Source organism: Mandrillus leucophaeus, unplaced genomic scaffold (assembly GCF_000951045.1).
Source record: "Mandrillus leucophaeus isolate KB7577 unplaced genomic scaffold, Mleu.le_1.0 Scaffold774, whole genome shotgun sequence".
NCBI classification, from domain to species: domain Eukaryota; kingdom Metazoa; phylum Chordata; class Mammalia; order Primates; family Cercopithecidae; genus Mandrillus; species Mandrillus leucophaeus.
Window position 1 is genome coordinate 1,124,221 of NW_012108408.1, and position 16,796 is coordinate 1,141,016.

Sequence of the window (16,796 nt, forward strand, 5' to 3'; positions counted from 1 at the left end):
AAAGTGCTGGGATTACAGGCTTGAGCCACCGCGCCCGGCCAGATAAAGAAATAGGAATGTGCAGGCAGTTTGTAAGGTTTTAGACTACTGAAGTAGTTTATGGACTACAGAACTTGGAGAAACATTGTTTTAAAGAATAACAGTATATCTATTGGTTTACTAACTGTTAGACTTTTGACCTATTACAAAAACTAATTAAAACAAAACTAAATCCACCTTAAAAACTCTGGCAAGTCCAAAATCTGCTACTTTGTAGATATTATGTTCACCAACAAGGACATTTCTGGCAGCCAGATCTCTGTGAATGTAGTTCCGAGACTCCAGATAGGCCATTCCAGAGGCAACCTGTGCCGCTATGTCTACCTGTTGAGTCAGATGGATTTTTGACCCAGCATCACCTAAGCAAAAAGAGAAAAGTAAGAAAGTTACTTCAGAGAACATTTGAACTATTAAAGTGAATTCTGAGAATTTTGAATGAATGAGCTATCAGTGAGATTAAGTACAATGACACTGATATGTTGAGCTCTCTCTCTCTCTCCATATATATATATATCTTTAACACAACTTAGTTTGCTGTGAAAGGTTAATAAGGCAACAATTTTTTCAGAGTCCAAACATATTCCAAGGTCCTCTCTTCCTCAAATGAGTATTACAAGTAACAAGTCATCACATGATTCAAACATGGCTACAATTATCTGAGACTGTGGCTATTTTGCCTTTTTTCTTTTTTTTAAATTTTATTTATCTTTTATTTTAAGTTCAGGGGTACATTTCCAGGTTTGTTATATAGGTAAACTTGTGTCATGGGGGATTACTGCACAGATTATTTCATCATCCGGGTATTAAGCTTAGTACTCATTAGTTATTTTTCCTGATCTTTTCCTTCCTCCCCACCTTTACCCTCTCATAAGACCCAATATGTGTTGTTCCCTTCTGTGTGGGTGAACATAGCTCCCACTTATAAGTGAGAACATGTGGTATTTGGTTTTCTGATCCTGCACTAGTTGCTAAGGATAATGGCCTCCAGCTCCATCCATGTTGCTGCAAAGGACATGATTTCATTTTTTATGGCTGCATAGTATTCCATGGTATATACATACCACATTTTCTTTATCCATTCTACCACTGATGGGCATTTAGGTTAATTCCATGTCTTTGCCATTGTGAATGGTGCTGCAAGAAACATACATGTGTATGTGTCTTTATGATAAAACAATGTATATTCCTTTGGGTATATATCTAGTAATGGGATTGCTGGGTCAAATGGTAGGTCTGTTTTTAGATATTTGAGGAATCGCTGCACTGTCTTCCACAATGATTGAACTAATGTACACTCCTACCAACGGTATACAAACATTCCTTTCTCTCTACAACTTTGCCAGCATCTGTTATTTTTTGACTTTTTAATGGCCATTCTGGCTGGTGAGAGATGGTATCTCATTGTGGTTTTGATTTGCATTTGTCTAATCATAAGTGCTGTTGAGCATTTTTTTTTCACATGATTTCAATACCATATGTCACTAACTAATTTCTTCATGGAAATTATTACTTAACTGCTACTGAATTTCTTTCAAGCATTGCGTACTTTGTTTTAGTCATTGAGCCAATAAAACAATACTAACTTTTATGGCTGAACCAATGAAAAATTCTCATTCTTCCATCATGTTGTTTTTAAAAACTAGCTCACTAACACAAATGAAAGGTCTATCCATAGTTATAAAGTATGTATATTACATTTGTACCACCAAGATTGATACATTTTTTTTTTCTCTGCCTTAGTTTGTTATTCTTAGAATAGGTTGCTCATCTCTCCAGACATGGACATACCTTCAATAGGCAAAGTTTCTCCTACTGGGAATTCTTTATAACTAAGTATTAAAAAATTTATATAGTACAATCAGTTTGATTATTATTAGTAGAGGGGGGTCAGCATTATTTTGTGGTGACTGACTCTTTGTATTTGCATTTGACTTACCTATTTTGTATTTGTACACAAAATAATACTGACTCCTTCTACTTTGAAATGGGGTGAGTCATCCCTGGGTAGGATTTAGCTGCCATTGTGTTGACAGATGTTTTCAGATGTCTGGAGAATTAAAATAATATCACATCAACTCAAACTAATATTCCTCTTATATATCCCTGTCTGAATAAGCTGAATACTACACAAAGTCCATTAAACTCATGGTCAAAAGCATAGACATAAGCCCTGACTTAAGAGGCAGCTGTATGCATTACAGGGGTCAGAAAATCTGGTTTGAAGCTAGAGGGCCAGACTTTCAATCAAGGATATGCCTGGTATTTCTTTGTGACCTTGGCAAGCATCTTAACATTCCTATGCGTCAGTTTCCTCATCTGTACAATGATAATAGTAACTGCTTCATAGTATTTCTTGTTAAAATGAAAATTAAAATGAATTAATTCATGTAAAGCACTTAAAGCAGTGCTTGGCACCTAGAAAGAACTCAGTAGATCCTATCTGTTATTATCATTCCTCCTATCTAATCAAGCTAAAACATAGAATTTGCTAAGTTAGAGATACATATGAATTACCCATGTGGAAATGACTGAAGGAAGACAAGCAATGGGTCTGGAACTCAGGGGAGAATATGCAGCAAGAGATATTGATTTAACAATCATAAGTTATAAGTGGGAGTTAAAACAGTAAAAGTGGGTGAGATTGCTAGGAAATGACAGAGAAACACCAATATTGAAGGTGGGCAGAGGAAGATAAACCTGTAAGAAAACTGTGAAGAATCAGCCAAAAGAATATGAGAAGAAAACCACTAGAGAAACTTGTAACATGTCAAAGGTTTTGAGAAAGAGAAAATGCCATCATAGTCAAATTCCACAAATAAGTCCATGAAGAAAAGGACTAAGACATTTGTCGAATATAATAAGGGAGTCCCTGGTGATCTTGGGGATAGGAAGAACAGTTTGACTGGAGATCAGGTGGGTATAAGGATTTGAGGGCTAAATACGAGTGAAGGACATAGAGACAGAAGAAAGAGGTGGCAAATTCCAAAATCCTAATCAAGAAGGAAAACAAGAAGGTTCTGGTAGAGGTAAACATAAAATAATGGGAAAGCAATTATCATAAAATTTGGGATAGTGAGAGGTTGTAATTGATAAAGTATTCAGGGGGTTTCTAGGGTGCTGGCCACATTCTAATGCTTGATCTGGGCAGTGACTGAATGGTTGCTTATTTGTTTGCTTTACAATTACATGTTAAATGATATTATATGATTATGTGTTTTCTACATATATGCTATTTTTAATAAAAAATGAAATAAATAGAGCCAAAAGAATTTTTAAGGGAAACACTTAAGCAGTGTGTGTGTGTACATATATATTTACTTTTTAAGGCAAGTAGCATATCTCAATAAGTTGTGAGGTGAAATTAACTGCTTACCAATCCTTTCGTCCTTTCTTTTATCCCTCAGCACAGACAGAAGATTACATTTCCCATCTTCCCTTAGAGTTAAGTTGAGCCCTGTCACTAGTTCTGGGCAATGCAATGTGTGCAGAAATGATGAACATCACTCACAAGCCTCGCTGTTAAAATCTCCCACATCTTTATGGCTAGCGGGATGCATTTCAAAATGGTAGAGCCACATGAGTCTAAATCCCTGTATTATCCTTTAGAGAAAGTCACCTAGCAGAGCAGTCTGGCCCATATAAAAAAAAAAAAAACCTATTGTTTTGTATAAGTCATAGAGAGTTTTGAATTCTATATTATAGCAGATGACATTATGCAGTCTAATACAAGATATAAGCATGAAAATAAATTATAACTTAGTATGCAGCATAATGGCAAAACATTGCTGCTACGATAGCCAAAATAGCTAGGCCTTTTGATATCAAATTCACTCAATAAGAAAAGAAATGTATGGAAATTAAGACAAGCTGGTTACTAACCGTGAGTTATGTGGTATCTTCTAAAATGGCTCCCAGTTATCTGTACCTCCTGATATTCAAGCCTTTGTGAAAGCCTCTTCTACTAATTGTGGCCTGGACCTAGTGACTCATGTTTAACAACAGAATATGGCAGAAGTAGGTGGGATATCACTTCCAAGATTAAATTAGAAAAGGCTGTGACTTTGCCTTACAGATAATCTCCACCCTGTTGTTCTCTCGCTTGCTCACTCTAATAAAGCAATCTGCTATGTTGCAAGCTGCCCAATGGAAAGGTCCCTGTAGCAGGCAGCAAAGGGCATCTTGCAGCCAACAACCAGAAAGGAACTGATTTCCTCAGTCCAACAGCCCAAGAGAAAACGACTCCTGCCAAGAGTTAAATGAGTGAGTTTAGAAGTGGATTTACCTCCATCAGAGCCTTCAGATGACTGGGTACTTGCCAACACCCTGACTGCAGCCTTGTAAGAGGCCCTGAACTAGGAGACCCAGTGAAGCTACGCCTAGATTCCTAACCACAGAAACTGTGAGATAATAAACATTTGCTGCTTTAAGCTACTAAGTTTTGTGGTACTGTTTTGTGCAGCAATAGACAACTAATACAGATTGATGTTACGAATATAACATCAGTGCTATGAATATAGTTAAAAACATGAACTATGAAGCCAAACTTCCGACTTGGATGAGTTACCTAATCTCTCCATACCTGTTTCTTCAACTGTAAAGTGGGACTACTAATACTTACCTCATAAGGTGGTTAGATAAATGAATGAAGCTCCCTTGTAAGTTGTATTCCTAGGAATTTTATTCTCTTTGTAGCAATTGTGAATGGGAGTTTGCTCATGATTTGGCTCTCTATTTGTCTATTACTGGTGTATAGGAATGCTTGTGATTTTTGCACATTGATTTTGTATCCTGAGACTTTGCTGAAGTTGTTTATCAGCTTAAGGAGTTTTTGGGCTGAGACAATGGGGTTTTCTAAATATACAATCATGTCATCTGCAAACAGAGATAATACGACTTCCTCTCTTCCTATTTGAATACTCTTTATTTCTTTCTCTTGCCTGATTGTGCTGGCCAGAACTTCCAATACTATGTGGAATAGGAGTGGTGAGAGAGGGCAGCCTTGTCTTGTGCCAGTTTTCAAAGGTAATGCTTCCAGCTTTTGCCCATTCAGTATGATATTGCCTGTGGGTTTGTCAGAAACAACTCTTATTATTTTGACATATGTTCTGTCAATACCTAGTTTATTGAGTGTTAAGGACCTCTTTAAAGAGAACTACAAACCACTGCTCAAGGAAATAAGAGAGGACACAGACAAATGGAAAAATATTCCATGCTCATGGATAGAAAGAATCAATATTGTGAAAATGGCCATACTGCCCAAGGTAATTTGTAGATTCAATGCTATTGCCATCAAGCTACCATTGACTTTCTTCACAGAATTAGAAAAAACTACTTTAAATTTCATATGGAACCAAAAAAGAACCCACATAGCCAAGACAATCCTAAGCAAAAGGAACAAAGCTGGAGGCATCATGCTACCTGACTTCAAACTATACTACGAGGTTACAGTAACCAAAACAGCATGGTAGTGGTACCAAAACAGATGTATAGACCAATGGAACAGAACAGAGGCCTCAGAAATAACACCATACATCTACAACTATCTGATCTTTGACAAACCTTACAAAAACAATCAATGGGGAAAGGATTCCCCATTTAATAAAAGCTGTTGGGAAAACTGGCTAGTCATATGCAGAAAACTGAAATGGGACCCCTTCCTTACGTCTTACACAAAAATTAACTCATGGTGGATTAAAGATTTAAACATAAGACCTAAAGCCATAAAAACCCTGAAGAAAACCTAGGCAATACCATTCGGGACATAGGCATGGGCAAAGACTTCATGACTAAAACACCAAAAGCAATGGCAACAAAAGCCCAAATTGACAAATGGGATCTAATTAAACTGAAGAGCTTCTGCACAGCAAAAGAAACTATCATCAGAGTGAACAGGGAACCTACAGAATGGGAGAAAATTTTTGCAATCTATTCACCCGACAAAGGTCTAATACCAAGAATCTACAAGGAACTTAAACAAATTTACAAGAAAAAAAAACAACCTCATCAAAAAGTGGGCAAAGGATATGAACAGACATTTTTCAAAAGAAGACATTTATGCAGCCAACAAATATATGAAAAAGAGCTCATCATCACTGATCATTAGAGAAATCCAAATCAAAACCACAATGAGATAGCATGTCACGTCACTTAGAATGGGATCATTAAAAAGTCAGGAAACAACAGATGCTGGACAGGATGTGGAAAAATAGGAATGCTTTTACATTGTTGGTGGGAGTGTAAATTAGTTCAACCATTATGGAGGACAGTCTAGCAATTCCTCAAGGATCTAGAACTAGAAATACCATTTGACCCAGCAATCCCACTGCTGGGTATACACCCAAAGGATTATAAATCATTCTACTATAAAGACACATGCACATGCATGTTTATTGCGGCACTATTCACGATAGCAAAGACTTGGAACCAACCCAAATGCCCATCAATGTTAGACTGCATAAAGAAAATGTGGCACATATACACCATGGAATACTATGCAGCCATAAAAAAGAATGAGTTCATGTCCTTTGTAGGAACATGGATGAAGCTGGAAACCATCACTCTCAGCAAACTAACACAAGAACAGAAAAACGAACACCGCATGCTCTCACTCATAAGTGAGAATTGAAGAGTAAGAACACATGGGTACAGGGAGGGGAACATCACACACTGGGGCCTGTTGGGGGGTGGTGAGCAAGGGGAGGGATAGCATTAGGAGAAATACCTAACACAGATGACAGGTTGATGGGAGCAGCAAACCACCATGGCACATGTATACCTATGTAAAAAACCTGCACATTCTGCACATGTATCCCAGAATTTTAAGTATAATTTTAAAAAATAAAAGTAATTGAAAACAAAGAAAAATGAATTAAGTTAATATTTATAAAAGACTTATAAATTGCCTGTCACAAAGTACTACAGTGTTTTTAAAGGAAAAAAAGTATATATATGATCCTCTCCTATCACTATCTTGTATAGTTCATTTCCAGTCAATCACCTAATTTAATACTCTGAACAACTATATGAAGTAAGGATTGCAATTATTCTCACCCATTTCATGAGGATTCCTATTACTCAAAGGAATAGGTAACAAGTTGTCTGACATATAATAGATGTTCTATAAGTATTTACTGGGGAAAAAACAAGTCAAACTAAACTTTTTAAAAATAGAGCTATTTATCCTCTTTAAATTGTAACAAGATGTACCTGTCATTAATTACCCTCAATATTAAAGTTTTTTTACAGATCTCTCTCATTTTGCAGAAATGTATTACAAAAATTATCCAGCCAAGCTTAGAAACTACAAAAATGCTTATATAGAAAAAATGCGTATGTTATTTCAGCTATCACATATGACACCTAATTGTATTACAGTGGATAGAAAAAGGTTTGCACTGACAGGCATAATACTGGAGGAAACTGAGTGACACACATTTCCTACTTTGAAGGGTGCAGTAACCTCAGTACTGCCTAAGTAAACCTCAACACATACTTTTAATACAACCAACAGAGGTCAAAACTGATGTAAAAGTTCACAAATCTATGACAATTTACATTTGCAGCAAGAAAATATTTTCAACTATATTCCATTACTCAAGAATCTTTCAGCTTAATAATATTCATTATGATGGGCTGCTTAAGAGTGGCACATCCACTTTTAAGATCGCTTTATTGAATGTGAACCCTCTTGACTGGGGAAAGAGCTGTCTGCAGTGAGCACATGTTCATTACTCCTCCTGGCTGCTAAGCATCATCCTCACAAATGAAGGCACTGGTAAACTTGACCCTAATGGCCTAACTCTGAAGCTGATAGGGTTCATACTTAGCCCCGAGTAAACCACATTACCAAGCCACAAAAATCCTCAATGCCAGAGGAGTTGGCCACGTACCAAGTGGATCTTTTCAAGCTGATACAAGAGTCTCAAAACAAGCTTGACTCCAAGTCCCAATCTTGTTAGGTTCAAGATGGTCCCAACTTAATCTATTTATTCAATACCTAATTAGTACATACTCTCTTATGTGCCAGACACTGTTCTAACTCTGAAACAAAGAAAACACTATATGCCAGTGTGGAGTTATATTCAGAGGATACTAAAAACAAGCCAAATAAATAAGATACACACTGTAAGAAGCCAAGAGGATAAAATAAAAAACAAGGGAAAAGGAATACTTTAAGAGTCAGTAGAAAGAGATTAAATTTTAAAATTCAGAGGGTGACCAGTGAAGCACTCACCAAGATGGAAACATCTAAGTAGAGGTTTTGAGGAAATTAGAAGTGAGCATGTGGATAAATGTCAAAACAACAAAAAAAGTCAGGCAGAGGAAATAATGAGTGAGGCAAAAGCATGCTCAGAGGGTAGGAAAAAATAGCAAAGAGGGCTAGTATGGCTGACACATACTGAGCAAGGGGAAGGTTGTAGAAGATGAGATCAGAGAGGGAATAGAGAGCCAGGCCATGCAGGACTTCATGAGTTACACATGCTTTGATTTACATTTTAACTGTATCTCTCTAGCTGTTGTGTTGAGACGAAACTGAAGGCGACAAGAACCAGAAGATGAAGACTAGCCGGGAGCTACTGCAGAATTCAGGAGAAAGGAAATGGCTGCCTGGATCAGGGTAGGAGCATTGAGGAGAGGTAAAATCCTCTATATATTTTGAAGGCCAGCCAATGGGATTTTGCTAGCAGGTTAGAGATGGAACATGAAAAGCAGAGACGATGCCAAGGTATTAGGCCTGAGTGTTGATATGGTCAAAGAAGGAAAGACTGCAAAAGTAGCAGATTACTGGGGAGAATACAGGGAGATCAATTTGGGGCATGTCATCTTGAGATGTCTAATAGACATTTCTACTATAGTAGAAATTAGGGCTGTTCACAAACAATGATTTTTTCATCCTTTCAAGCACTTTACAGAATTGTACTTCCCTACCCTCTTTGACTTGATTTGTCCAAATGGAAAGGGAACAGAATTATCTTTGTCACTACTGGTCAGAAGCTTTAAGAATCAGGGTGAGATTAGTCTCATCCCCTTTCTCTGCCAGGGTGATCAAAAGAACTGAGCCACCAGCCAACATATTTTGCAATGTAGCATGGATAAGAAATAAACATGTGTGTTAAGCCCTTGGGGATTTGGAGACTGTTAGTTATTGCAGCATATTTACATTATGCAGACTGATACAATATTCAAGTGGAGAAGTTAAGAAGGCAGTTGGGTATGATTCTCAAGTAAAGGGGGAATAAAATTTGGAGAATTGTCAGGACACAAAAAAATTAAACAATGAGGTTAGATGAAATTAATAAGGGAACTAGTGATGTTGTGAACAGTCTTGGAGAACTCCAAGATACTGAGAGGTCTGGGAATGAAGGAAATCACATAGGTTGAAAAGAATCACCAAGAAAGGAAGGAGGAAATGCCATTGAGTGAAGTGTCCTGAAAGCCAAATGAAGGAAATGTTTCCAAGAGGAGAAAGCGTCTATTGAATTAAATGCTGTTGGTAGATCTGAGGATGGGGAATAGGCCATTAGATGTAATTATGTGAATACTATTAGGGACCTTTATAAAGCATTTTTTGCTAGATATGACCCAAGACAACGTTTGCACTTTGTCCTCCTGGGAATAAGGCAAAAGTGGTTATTTAATAGCTGAGTTTAATCTTTCTATGGTGGGTAACATATTCTGATGCTGTTAAATTCAATATTTTTCTGCAATGAAGCTGAGCATATTTCTGTTTTTAATGGCATTCAACAGGCCTTATTATGTTATTTGTTGTTCTTATCTTGTTTTATAGTTTAATGTTACCAGCTTCACAAGGCATCCTGAAATCAGAGGATATTCTCATGTTTCTGAAATCTTTGTTTCATCATTCTCACCTCCCTTTACCTCTATACATTCTATCATTCCCACCCTGACATTTCAAGAAATTATAGAAGTCTCCTTTTCAAGCTTGAATTATTCTGTCAGTACTTGATCTCACCTTCTTTGAACATCTCATTTTAATGCTCATTACACTGTATTGTTGTTTACTAAATTATCCATTTGTAATAAACATCAAAATTTCACAATGCCCTTCAGTCTTCTCTGACTACAGGAAACAAATAGAGAAATAAAGCAATAGTATATTGCTGCTTTTTTGCCTGACAATTCTTATGTTGCCTAGCAGTGGATGTATTTTAAACAGCAACAAGTACAATGTTGTCAACTACTGGCAAAGAAAATAAACATAGGATACTTCCCTCCCTTTTGCCCCAAATGTATTCCATGTCCCCGAATTCTGTGCCATAGAAAATATTGGTCCATAACTGATAATGTTCAATTAGTGTAGGAAATAAAGCATCATGCAAAACATCCATTCTTTAATTTCCCACGTTACATTCAATTACTCTAATATATCTGTTGTGAAAAATTTTCTCTTCCACTGCATAAGTATTTTCCACCTTTTGAGTATACAATATATAACCTATTAAACAGTAGCTGAGTCATTCAATGTTAAGACATTCATTCTCACAGACATACACATAGTAAATATCCTTTGGGTTACAGAAGGCTTGCTAAATTGACATTTATAGGACTAGCTAAACTAAATTCCTCTTTTTTTTTTTTTCCTTATATTAAGTCTTTGCTTACTTTGGAGATATTCTTGCAGACTTCCATGTCTCATCAACTCTGTAATAATATAAATTGGATCTTCTAAAGTGCAAACAGCATAAAGCTGGATAAGCTTTGGATGTCTTAGGTTCTTCATTAGCTGTGCCTCCCTCAGGAAGTCACGTGGATCCATTGAACCTGAAACAAGAAGAGGCAGAAATCACTTTATGTTATTGAGGCATTCCTATCCTTACAGCAGCCTGGTGGGAATCATCAAGATTGCCTCCTGCTTCTCAGTAGAGTAAGAGCATCAGTGTCACAAATCTTCAGAGTTATCAAGAAGAGAATCAGTTCAGCCAGAGCAACCTAATAACTGGATGTGTTGGTGCATCAGGAGTATACGGTTTATATGTTATGACCTGTAGGTGAAGAGAGGTAGATTCAGGTCTACATGAAAAATGAAGGAAAAAGGAGAGACTGATAATCTAACTGATAAAACAAGGCATCTTAACACAAAAGGAAAACATTCTATTAACATGAGCACTGAAGGTCACTGAATATTTGATTACTGCAGCCAGAGTCTGATAGTTGCCCTGTCCTTGGTGCCCACTGTGGGAACAGCTGGAAAAAATCCTAAAACAGTGACATTCTGCCATAATTTTATCTTTAATTCTGTAGGAATATAGTGTGTAGGCCAAGTGGAAAACATCCAAGACCATCCCCAAAAGTTAATGGGTTTTTTTTCACCTGTTTTATATGTTCAACTTGAAACTGATATTTAATATTTTCTCCTGTACTATCTGCTTCCACAGTCAAAGCCTTAATAGCATGGCTATTGGAGGAGAGACAATATTAAGGCCTATTTAGAAGACTTGTCTGCAATTAAATCATATTTTAATGGCTCCACTCTGACTCACCATGCAAGGTGTCAAGTAGTTGCCATCAAATAAAACCTAAGAGGAGGAAGATTATCTGGAGTTTACATTTCACCAGTAATTTTAAAATATTTTCTTTTAGAATATGATGTTTCAGAGGCATTACTATAATTAAAGGAATACTGTCATTTCACATCTTAGTATTCACTATGAATAATGCAAATATAGTTTCCATTGATGCTCCAAAAGACTACTACATTCATCATCCTCTCAGTGTTGAAGACTTTATCACTGATATTTAAACCCAGGCATGGATGAGCTTTGACATTCTAAGACAACACTGTGACTTGTTTATTAATGTGAAGTTGAGTTAGTTACATGTGACCTGCACATCATTTCATATAAAACGTTTGAGCAGTCTCCCCTTTGAGAACCAGAAGTTCAGGACTGGACTGATCAGACTCTGCATTCTAGACAAATCTCAGCTCTGCCACCAGCACTCTGTGTGATCTTGAGCAAGTTATCAAACCTCTCTAAACTTCAGTTTCTTCATCCGTAAAACATGGCTAATCATTTTACTGACATCATAAGATCATTAACAAGATAATAGCAATGCCGGCACGTATGTATTCAGTGACAGTTGATCATTATTTATATTATCACTGATAATGCATAGTCTTGGAAAAACCAAACAGACCAGCTGTAAGTATATTTCACAGGCTAAGGAAGAAAAGGGACAAGGACTTAAAGAGAGAGAATAGGAGAAAATGGCCGATTCTCTTTTCCGTTACCTGTTTCTGAGCTCCATCAATTCCATCTCTACCACTGGTTTACTCCACACAGTCAAATAGGATTAAAATTTGGAATCATAGTCGCAAAATGGAGCTGAGAATAAGAGACACCTAAGCCATAATAAAGGACTTTGTTCTTGATTGTTACAACTAGTTTGGCCTATGGTCAAATATCAACACAGTGGGGATTCCCCCCACTACCACCCAAAAAATATAAGCTTCCAGTGATAGCAGCAATTATGATCACCATACAGAAAATGAGGATGGGCGCGGTGGCTCATGTCTGTGATCCCAGAACTTTGGGATGCCAAGGCAGGCGGATCACTTGAGGTCAGGAGTTAGGAGACTAGCCTGGCCAACATGGTGAAACCATGTCTCTACTAAAAATACAAAAATTAGCCAGACATAGTGTCAGGTGCCTATAATCCCAGTTACTCGGGAGGCTGAGGCAGGAGAATCACTTGGAGGCAGAAGAGTCACTTGAACCCAGGAGGTGGAGGTTACAGTGAGCTGAGATCATGTCATTGCACTCCAGCCTGGGAAAAAAAAAAGAAAAGAAAAGAAAAGAAAAAGAAAAAGAAAATTATATATACAATATATATTTATGTTACTGAAATTTCTATGTTGTGTGGCCATCAGATTCAAACAATGTAGGACACTCAAACTCATTCCCAAATCAGACTATGCACAAGAACTGAAATCACAGTAGGTCAGAAGCCTCTTCAGGTGAAGACCATTTCAGAGCACTCCTTCATGGCCATGCTGGTTATAGCTCACCAGCTGCAGAGTAAAGGAAGCCCAATCTCAACTCAGCTAGTAATGTAACATTAAATATTAATTTTTTCCTGTCAAAGCTACTGTAGGAGTTCATTTGAGGCTCATCTTTATTGCGTAGTAGCCTGCTAAGCAATAAATAGCTGCTAAGATTGATTAATGGCCCCAGTGAAGTGAAGACATTTAACCAATCACAAAAGCTGTTTGTGGCTATTACACTGTAAATCAATAATAATTATTCCTGTTGGAGAGAAAGCTATCGTGTTTTTTTTTTTTTTTTTAATATGAGAAATCTGACTTTTGTTGTTGTCTTTTGACTTCCCAAAGGGCTTCCTTAGAGAACAGTGTTAGGAAGGCTAGCTAGCTGCCTCTTCTTAGAAAAGAATTATTAGGTTGGACAATAAAGTTTAGCCATCATTTATTAACAAGATTAGGGTTTAAAAGCATATACACACAGTGATTGTGAAAATTTCAGGTGCTAGAATAGAATGTCCTCACCTGGAGCACTCATATAGCACCTGGCCACTTAAAAGTGCCTGTCGCTTGTTTCATCTGGCAGATGAAAATGCTGAAACTGAATTCCTGCACTAGTAAATTTGCACTTCAGTGGACACATCTGTCAGCAGCCCCATGGAGGCTACCATTTATTAAGAACTTGCTGCATATACTTTACGTACATTGGCTCCATTTGTCCTTATAAAATCTTAGAAAGTAGGAACTATTATGCTTCCCACTTCCAGACGAGAAGATTCCAAAAGGTTAAAAAATTGTCCAAAGTCACAGAGGGCAGAGCCAAGTTTAAACGCAGATTTATGTTATATCAAATTTGACACTGTTAACTTGTTACACCAGAGGATCCCAACATTTTCAGTTCCTGGAACCCTTAGTGTCTCCGTAACTTTTTTCATGATGTCTCTACGTGGAAAAAAAAAACAAAAAACAAAAAAACAAAAAAAAAACTAACAGTTCTTTTGATTACTGGGTTAGATCCAAACAAGTTAAGAAGTATTTATCCTAACAATGTAATAGCCATTTGAAAAAGTAACACAGGTAAATTGAAAGGAAAAGACAATTTTTCATTTAATTCTTAACTACAAGTGCTTACTAAAGTGATATATGCATTCCTGGGACACTGCACAACTTCTCCAATCTTAGAATCGGACGGAGCACTGCTACCCCCATTTTCTGGTCCGTATTGATTTTTGTGTGGATTTTGCATTTGACCATAGCAACCATCAAAAACCCAGCTTTACAAAGATACGATGTCAACAAAACGAATGTTGTTTTAAAGTTGAAACCGTGAACTACTTAAAGGTAGCAGCTTGTACAATATTCAGGATGTTAACTTCAAAACTTTTAAGTATTCCACAGCACTCCTGTGAATTCACCGTGGTGCCCCCAAGAGCCTTGGCACACAGTTTGGGAACCATAGTGTTACCCTATCCTGCCAGCAATCAAATCCCAAGTGCTCAAGTTCTGCCACCAGACCTCTAAGAATTACCAAACCTCTAAGAATTCTGGGCTAGGTAAATAATGCAGGTCTCCCAGAAAACTACAATCTAGCCTATGTTGATTATTCTTACCTCTGTTATAAAGGTACACAGGAGGTTACTACAGCAATGTTGCACTTTTATAGACTGTCACTTCCATGGGGTGTGATGCAATAGTAATAGATGTGGGTTCAAATCCCAGCTATGCCATTTACTGACTTTTTCATTATTATAATAATAGTTTTTATCCATCACTTACTGTAAACCAGGTACTATACAAAGCGTTTCCATTAATGACCTAATTTTTCTTCTTGGCTGGCCTTATTATTACTTCTGTTTCACAAATGACAAAACTGAAGCATAGAGTTCAAAACTTTGCTCAAGATCACATAACTAGAAAGTATGTGGGAAGTTACTTAGTCTCTCTTTTAAATAGAGGGAATAAAGCCTGGCTGAATAAATACTGATTTCAGTATAATTTTACTTGCCATCACAGGAAAAAGGAAGATGGAAGGGAAAAAAAAATTCCTACATTTTCAAATACAAGTTTCTTTGGATGGACCATTTTGCCTTTGAACCATAGAAAAGTAATACTTTTAGAAATAGTTGTTTCCTGAATAGTATCAAGATTCCTTCTGATTTTTGAAATATTTTCAGTTAAGTCAGTATCTGTTAACTAAGGCTAAGAACAAAATGGGAAGAAGGACATTGGAAGACTGAATCCTAACTCCAGAGAAGAGATGAGTTGTCAGACTCTTCAATCAGTGATATTTTAAGACTCAGTTGAACCAGGAAGTGTGCTCTTGTTTTTATATTTTAATGCCTTATCCATAGGTTTGGGTCACCTGGGCTAGAGAGAAAGACCACAACACCTGCTTGCTGCCAGTATTAGCCACCCCATGACCTCTTAGATATTTACGGTGCTAAATTGAGCTCATAAAAATCAACATATGCCATTTAACCTTTATTGTTCTCGCACCTGGTTTTAATGTTTTCACTGCTACTGGTGTGGTATTGTTCCACAGACCTTCCCATACTTCGCCGAACTGACCAGATCCCAATCGCTTCAGAAGCTGTATGGAGTTGCGGTCTATCTCCCACTGGTCCACGGTTTTATATGACAAATCAAATGGAGCTGGGACCTGGATCTGTTTCATAGAATAATAAGAGCAATTGTTAAAAAAAAAAAAGGGGGGGGTATATTTAATATTATTTTGTTGAAAATAATAGTCTAGGTACTTTTAAATAAAACATTTTTTAAAACAAAATATTGTAAACTGTATTATTATTGCTTCAAAAACAAAAAGTATGGTGGGAGAATCTGCACTGTTATCTCTTCAAATTGATCTTCCAAATCTTGGAAAGTCAGGCACCTTCTTGTCAACTTGTCTGATCCCATACCTAATGCCATCCTCACTCAGGTCTGGAATGACTTCTCTGTACCTCTTCACCTACCTAAATCCTCTCAGTTTCAAGGCCCAGTTGAAGTTCCATCTCACCCACAAATCCTTCCCAAACTCTTTGGCTATAGTTTTATTGTATGTATCATCTATTTTGCATAATTAAATGTTTTATTTTTTCAAACTCATTTTTTCATTTCTTTATTTGTTCATTCATTTATTTACTCATTCATTTAGTAAGTAAAATTGTTTTAAGCATTGACTAGGTGCTTTTCTATAAACAAAACAAGCAAGACCCCTGCCCTCCAAGAACTCATATTCTAGTTTACCACCTGCCCTATGGTCTCTGTGGCAGCTTCTAAACTCTGCTGTTATGGCACAAAAGAATCCAAAGAAAACTCATATATGAATGAGCATCTGAGCAAATAAAACTTATTTACAAAAACAAGCATACGTCAGTGTGAGCTCATGGGCCATGGTTTGCCTATACCTGCCTCAGGTAATAAAATGACAATTTTTTTCCTGAACTGATATTCCATGAAAAATACTCAGATAGCTGAAGGAAAAAAGTTAACTTCAATAAGCAAACACAGCTTGAAAGCATTTTCACCTTTAAGCATGGTTTCCCCAGCTTGACACACAGGCCGTCACTCGTCTTGGTGTAGTGGCTCACAAATTCGTTCAGTGTTGAAAAGGTTCTTCTCCGGGTGAGAAAAAAGCCCCCTTCATCCAGTCTTCTAATTCTGTAGTGTTTTACAACTCCTCCATCTAAAACTGGAACCCAAAATAATTCCTGTTAATAAACTTCTTCCTAAAGCCCAGCAGATTTATTTACTTTGTGGT

The 16,796-nt window shown here is 37.0% G+C and overlaps 1 protein-coding gene across 2 annotated transcripts in view; it reads right to left on the reverse strand.

Annotated features, from left to right (window-relative positions):
- Positions 1-16,796, reverse strand: part of FRK (fyn-related Src family tyrosine kinase) — a 114,994-nt gene that overhangs the window by 2,967 nt on the left and 95,231 nt on the right. For both annotated transcript variants that reach the window (XM_011966793.1, XM_011966794.1), the window contains 4 exons: positions 16,564-16,727; positions 15,533-15,701; positions 10,663-10,821; positions 217-398 (listed from right to left, as the gene is read on the reverse strand). In XM_011966793.1, the coding sequence (XP_011822183.1) occupies positions 217-398; positions 10,663-10,821; positions 15,533-15,701; positions 16,564-16,727 (674 nt within the window). The remainder of the gene's footprint in view (positions 1-216; positions 399-10,662; positions 10,822-15,532; positions 15,702-16,563; positions 16,728-16,796) is intronic.